General features: G+C 36.5%; 1 protein-coding gene across 1 annotated transcript in view; it reads left to right on the top strand.

Annotated features, from left to right (window-relative positions):
• Positions 1 to 7,506, top strand: part of LOC138155437 (sodium channel protein type 1 subunit alpha-like) — a 225,373-nt gene that overhangs the window by 136,323 nt on the left and 81,544 nt on the right. Inside the window, exons 16-17 of the mRNA XM_069080688.1 lie at positions 1,652 to 1,825; positions 2,819 to 3,175. Coding sequence (XP_068936789.1) covers positions 1,652 to 1,825; positions 2,819 to 3,175 — 531 coding nt within the window. The remainder of the gene's footprint in view (positions 1 to 1,651; positions 1,826 to 2,818; positions 3,176 to 7,506) is intronic.

Here is a 7,506-nt window from a genome sequence, read left to right as displayed (position 1 = left end):
AGCAGTACTATTACTACTACTTGTTGTTGTCGTTGTTGATGATGATGTTCCTTCTCTTTCTGGGTGGGGATCACCTGGGAATGGTCTGAGTACAGGTATCCTCCTATCAGTCTTCTATATTTAATGTTCAGTATTTTAATCCTAACAGAGAATAACCTTGTGAGTGTTCTGATGGAGAGAGAGTTCATTGACAAGCTCTTTTAAATCCCTAATGGATAATATGCACTTTCCACTAGAAGGGATAGCCCTTGAAGCCAAAGGAAAAATTGAGAAATTAAACTACTAATATATTCAAGGATAGGTCTACTATCTAGTGGCAAAGTAATATTTCCATAGCATCAGTGTAGTTCTTACCAAATCTGAAGGTCCTATAGCACTCCTTCATTCTTATAATCTTCACTGGGTATCTGGTATTAATGGTTTAATTGAATGCTTTTGAACTTTGCTTACATAGTTTGCATTGCTACAGGAAAACATGTATCACAGTCTCTCCTCTCCCCCACCTTTTTTTTTTTTAACCTAACTAGCTATTATTGTACTAGGGTTAATCAAGTATACTTTCATAGTACATAAATTGTCTCAGACTTTTCCTCTTAAACGGGCTCAGTACTTGTGTTGTTTTATCCATTTATATTAAAGCCATGAAATATTGATGACCTACAGTACACTGTGTATCAGATATTTAGCAGTCCCATTTTTGGCGAAGGTTGGCACTTAGGTTTTTTTTTTTCCATTTTATGTTTCAGAAAAAAATAAATTATTTAGGTGTTTGTCAATTGAATCTGGGTAGCTATAGAATATTATACTATTATTTGTTTAAGGAAACAGACAATCCTCTAAAGCAATTTTTGCATTTTTCCTTGTACTTTACTTTGGGGTTTGAGAGATTTAGGGTAGGAAAGAAGCTTTCTGTTCAATGGTCTTCATTTTACCTTGTGTGTGTATATGCTATTCCTTCCTTCCTTCCTTCCTTCCTTCCTTCCTTCCTTCCTTCCTTCCTTCCTTCTTTCCTTCCTTTTTTAAACAACTTAGTCAATAAATCAGCAAGTATTTGTTGTTAATCCAGGAACTAGATTACATGCTGGGGATACAAATCCAAAAGTGAGACACTTAGTCTTCGTATCAAGAAACTTATTTAGTACTCCCTCTAGAGAGTGGGAGGAGGGACTTATACAACATTTTCACTGATAATGATATGCAAGACAGATACATAGAGAGATGGATAAAGAGATACAGAGAGAGGGATGGATATTGATATGAACTGATATGGACAGATAGAATAAATGCCAAGTTATTTTAAAAGGGACACTAACAACTGGGGGAGGGATGACCATAAAAGGCCCCTTAAAAAGTCAAATGATTTTTATATGTTTTTACAAGAAAAGTCATATGTTTTTTTCAATTGCATGTTGATATGCAATTATTATACAAATCACATAGACCCTCTAGGAATATAAACCTGGAATGATAATTATCCTACATATTTGAATAAGGAAGATAATACAGAAGTTAATGAAATTATCAATCAGTGAATGTATTGCTTGAAATCTGGAGAAAAGCAATAACTGGAACATCATATGGCAAAAGGACTAGTGATATCCTTACTTAGCAACATTGTTTGACAGCACATTAACTTTGTTTCTGGTCCTAGGTCTTTACTGGGATCTTCACAGGAGAAATGTTTCTGAAGATAATTGCCATGGACCCCTATTATTATTTTCAAGAGGGCTGGAATATCTTTGATGGTTTTATTGTGACCCTTAGCTTAGTAGAACTTGGACTGGCCAATGTGGAAGGATTATCTGTTCTCCGTTCTTTCAGACTGGTAAATACCTTTCTATTAGCTTTAGATATTTCAGTCATTTGTATAGTCTAGTATATTAGCCAGTTGCCATTATGTCCGACTAAATTTTGCTTTAAGGTGATTTAGCTTTCATTTCCAAATCTGGAGGGGGCAACGTGAATTAAAATATCACTTTCTATTACTAGCTTCAAAAAATATTAAGACCTTTGTAAGAAAGGATGGCATTTGGGGTACCTAGGTGGCTCAACGAATAGAGCACCAGTCCTGAAGAACCTGAGTAAAAATCCAACCTCTAACACTTGACAGTAGCTGTATGACCTTGGGCAAGTCACTTAACCCCAATTGCCCTGCTTTCCCCCCTCCAAAAAATAAACAAACAAAAAAGAAAGTATGGCAATCTCATGCAAAGTAGGTTACAACTATTACAGAAATGTAAAGCAATATGTTTACTCTCTTCTAATCCAAGCAGAAAAGCTTTTGAAGTTATTATATTTTTGCAAGTTCATACATCAGTCCCTTCTCAATAAGGGAAAGAAGTATGGAGTTTCTTCATATTTACATTAACCATGGTCTTATGATCCTAGACCATGCAGTTGTGGAAAAGAATATATGGCATAGAATAGGGGTCCAAAGGCTCCTAAGCATCACGAATAAATATGGGAATTGTGAAAAAGAACCATGATGTGGTGGGGGGAAGAGAAGTGCCATATTAGATATCACTCTCCCTCTTGTCTAGGCCAGCTAGAAGAGTAGAACCTTCACATAGAAGTTAGAACACTACACCCCTAAAAAGGATAATAAAATCCATGGCACCCAGATTCAGTCCACCTCCAGACATATGATCTATCCAGAATGCTAGATCAAAGGGGAAAAAGAGGGCAAAAGAACCATTCCCATACTTCTATCAGAAAAAAAAAATAGAACTTTGGGATAAATTTTTAGTACATTCAGATGCAAATCACAGTTGCATAGCTTTAAAACAGTGCATTGTAATTATCATCTTCTGTTTTCCAGCTCCGGGTTTTCAAGTTGGCAAAATCTTGGCCAACACTAAATATGCTGATAAAGATCATTGGCAACTCAGTGGGAGCTCTGGGAAACCTGACATTGGTGTTGGCCATTATTGTTTTCATTTTTGCTGTGGTTGGCATGCAGCTCTTTGGGAAAAGCTACAAAGACTGTGTCTGCAAGATTGCCCCTGACTGTGAACTCCCACGCTGGCACATGCATGACTTCTTCCATTCCTTCCTCATTGTGTTCCGGGTGCTGTGTGGGGAATGGATAGAGACCATGTGGGACTGTATGGAAGTTGCTGGCCAAGCCATGTGTCTTACTGTCTTCATGATGGTCATGGTGATTGGAAACCTAGTGGTAAGTACACACTGAGATTATTACAGATATTTTAACCTGATGCATGACATAATTTGGTTCAAAAATAAACAGCAAACACAATGCTGTGAAGGACAGTTTGCTTACTGGATGTGGATATGTAAGGATTCTTAAAAATCTTGATGGGTTGTAACATTGGATCAAAGAAAGGAGGTTGAGATTTTTTAAAAGAATAAATGGAAACTCTTATACTTCGATTCAAAAAATCAGTTCAAAATTACAAGATGACACCACTAGGCAGTTTATCTAAAGAAAATCTGTAGCTGTTAGTGGGCTGCCAGTTCATTATTAATCAATAGTGAAATGTGACAAAGTGAATGAGATCCTAGGTTTCAGTAGGAGAAGTTAGAAGAAAGGAATAAGGGGAAAGATAGTCCCATTATACCCTTTCCTAGTAAAGCCTCTTTGGGAGTTCTATGTTTAGTTCTAGCCTCCACATCTCAGAACAAACCTAGATAAGATGGTGAGCATCTAGAGAAGGAGAGCCAGGATAATGTAGGGCCTCAAGTTCATGACATGTATAGACTGGTTGAAGGAAGTGGGCATGAGAAGACTGGCAAAGAATAGTGAAGGGGAGAAATAATAGCTGTTTTCAGGTGTTATCCTTGTCCTGCTTAGTCCCAGAGGAAAGAACTAGGAGAAATGGACAGAAGTTGCAAAGTGGCAAAATAAACAAAAACCCTTTCTAGCAATTAATCTATACAAAAATGAAAGATAATTGCTTCTTCTTCATGAAAGCCTTTTAGGGAAACCTGGCTAAGCACTTGTTAGTTATGTTGTAGGTGGATTTTTTCTTTTCAGGTATGCATTGGACTAGAAGACCACTGAAGTTCCTTTCAACTCTGAAATTCTGATTTGTTAAAAAAAAAAAACCTACTGTGTGCAGGACCCTGTGCTATGTACTAGAAATACAAAGACAGAAATTAAAAATAATCCCTGTCTTCAAGGATCTTGTTAGGGTATATCATATGTACACAAATAACTATAATACAGGATAATATGATGAAAATAGCACTCATGAATAATGAGCATTTTAAAAGTAATTTTTGAATATTCATGGGGAAAAATTAGGTTGGGGCTTTTTTACCTTTCTACTATAGTAAAATAGGTTAGTATAGTAATATTCAATAACATTTTAATGCTCAACATTGTAGCAATCTGTCCACTGCATTTACCTTAGGATCTCCTAGAAGGCAGCTTAAAGGTCATTGAAACCAACCTCCCCATTTTACAATAAATAAAATTGAAATCCTGGAAAGTGAAGGGATTTGCCTGAGGTCAAAGATAGTAGCAGAACTGAAATTCAAACACAGGTCCTCCTATTCCAATCCAAAGCCCTTTCCATTCTACTATACTATCCCCTCTAGTCCAGGCTTGAGAGCAGGGTATGGGTTATATACTGAAAGAATATTATCTGGAACAGAATTGGGGAAAAACTAAAATACAAAGGGATCAAACAGCAGTTTCACTTTCCCAAGGCCATGACCCAAGGTAGTTATTATGCCATCTTCTCCATCCTAGCCCCTGAATCCCCCACCACCCCAGGCAACCCTCCCACCCCACCACCCCCACCAGCAAAAAATTTCATTCCCAAGTTATCCTAAGTCTCTACTCAAGGGGGTTAGAAAACATCTATAAACTCTCACCACAAATGGATTGCCCTAGGCATCAGAATTGCTAGTTACAATTTCTTATCATCTGGAGCCAAACCTAAGAACACTAACAGAATCAGGGAATAAATGCCTGTACTTCTTTACCAGTATAGATCTAGGAACTAGAGATACTGCCCATATACATACACTGATAATCAGCACATCCAGCCCTACCCCGATCCCAATCTCTACTCGCTATAAGCATCATATGGCAGGTATATTAGACATCTCTGGTTAGTGAGTCCTCTAGCTATAAGACAAAAAAAAAAAAGACTAATGCAACAAGAGAGTATGCTAATAGAGTAAATGATAATTCTTTTCCAACCCTCTAATATGAATTTGGGTTATTTCTGTTTGCAGTATGAAATTATATAATATACAGTAAACTGAAGAAGACCATACACTAGCATACCTAATGCTCATAAAAATACTAATAATGGAATTCTTTTTATAAGTAGCCATTTTAGCTGAAACTGACGGACTACAACAAAGTAGTTTAGAAAAACTTAGAAAATTAGGGAAATTAGTCTAACATGTCTCAACTAATATTAGTTTCAGAATGAATTCCTCAGTTATTCTTAGTATCCTCAGTTATTATAATAATTCTATATTATTATAATAATAAGTTATTCTTATTCTTTATCCTCATAAAATGTTTCTAATATTTTTTAAATAGCACAAAACAAAATTTGTAGTTGTTTTTCGCCATAATTATAAGTTTCATTATTTCCTGGGTTTATCATATGTATATACAGAGTGTCCCAACAGACTTAGTGTAGCTTTAAGCTTCGATAGCAATTTTAAGCTTTATGATGTGTGTAAGCATATATATGGCATATACATATATACATACACATATATGTATGTATACATATATAATTTTTTTCCTACGAGCCTACATTTTGAAGAAAAACAAAAATAAAAGTCATCTTGTTCAATGCTCTTATTTGGTAGTTGAGGAAACTAGTCTGGGAAAATTTAGTGAATTGATTGATAAAACTAGTTGCCATGTCAAAGAATCTAAAAGAGCAAAGAAACTGACTGAGACAGCAATCATTTCATCTCTTTACTAAAGAGACACATAACTAAAGGCTAAACCAGTTTAAAATGAAAACTCATTTGCAAGACATTTCAAAGAAGGACTGCAGAAGCTTGCGTGTGAAATCATCTTGCAAAGGAGAGAAAAAGTAGAGGGGAAAATGAGTCTTAAAAGGTTACACAAGGGAAAACAAATTGACCTAAAACCTAGCAAAACTAGAGGCAACATGGTGATGTGAAAAGATTGCTGGGCCTGAAGTCGAGAGATTAGAACAAGTTCTAGGTTTAATACTTACTAGTTATGCCACCTTGGCTAAGTCAATTCACTTGTCTCAGATTCTGTTTCCTCATTAGTAAAACTAGAATGATATTAATAGAAATAATCAAGGGCATGAATAATTTGGATTTTTGCTAGCATTCTCTGCCAAAAGCAGAGTACCTGATAATTTCTTGAATTAGAATGACAATTTTCATCCTTCAAAAGGTATTGAATCAACAAGGGAAAATTCTATTCTGGATCTATAGTTTTCTTTCCAGCGAGGAACAATTGGTTACTAGGGTGAAAAAATAGAGATATATAGTGGCTAAATGGCCATACTGTTTTATAATTTCTGATAGAGGAGAGGAAAGCCCAAAACAGTTTGACAGGAATCCTAACAATAATAATGATAGCTAACATTTATATAACACTTATATGTGTCAAGGACTGTGTGAAGCACCTTACAAATATCCCATTTGATCTTCACAATAACTCTGTGAGGTAGTAGGTGCTATTATTAACCTATTTTACAAATGAGGAAATTGTGTCAAAAGGAGGTTAAGTGATGCCCAGGGTCACACGACTTGCAAGTGGTGGCAAGAAGTCAAATTTGAACTCAAGCCTTCCCGACTCCAGGCCTAGCACTCTAGCTGTATCACCTAACTGTAGAGAGATTTCAGAGGATTCAGAGAGGAGAGGCAGTATCCCATAGATGGAAATTCTCCAGGAGAAATTAGCCTAGGAGGGTGAGATATTTTCAAGAATGTCATTCTGGGGGCGGCCAGGTGGCTCAGCGAGTAAGAGCACCAGCCCCAGTGTCGGGATGACCTGGGGATCAAATCTGGGCTCAGATACTTAGCACCACACCCAGAAATAACTGGCCGTGTAACCTTGAGCAAGTTACTTAACCCCAATTGCTTTAAAAAAAATAAAAGAAAAATCAAGAATGTCATTCTGAAAATATAAAGAAAAATGATTGTGAGGTGGAAGAAAAAGAGGAGTTGTCTAAACACTGCTATGTATAAACAAGGAGTTTATTCACTCATCAGCTTATATCTAAAAAGACAGGTACAAACCACAGAAGAAAGGGAACTAATGAAGAAATGCAAGTGCACTGTCATGGTAGTGTAAGAATAGTTCAGGAGTACTAAGTACTATTATTCAGAATAAACTTAATCCAGGAAAGCTAAGGAAAACAATGTTTGATGTTGTTTTCTTGGGGGAGAGAAAGGAAGATCTAAGAAGGGATGGCTGTGCTTGGGCTGGCAGGATTAATGACAGAGAGAGAGAGAGAGAGAGAGACAGAGAGAGAGAGAGACAGAGAGAGAGAGAGAGAGAGAGAGAGAGAGAGAGAGAGAGAGAGA

Source organism: Petaurus breviceps, unplaced genomic scaffold, assembly GCF_028583685.1.
Source record: "Petaurus breviceps papuanus isolate PSGF00001 unplaced genomic scaffold, PetGlider_PUasm1.0 91133, whole genome shotgun sequence".
In the NCBI taxonomy this organism is placed as follows: domain Eukaryota; kingdom Metazoa; phylum Chordata; class Mammalia; order Diprotodontia; family Petauridae; genus Petaurus; species Petaurus breviceps.
Note: the sequence above shows the minus strand (reverse complement) of the source record. Positions and strands in the feature narration are given on the sequence as shown.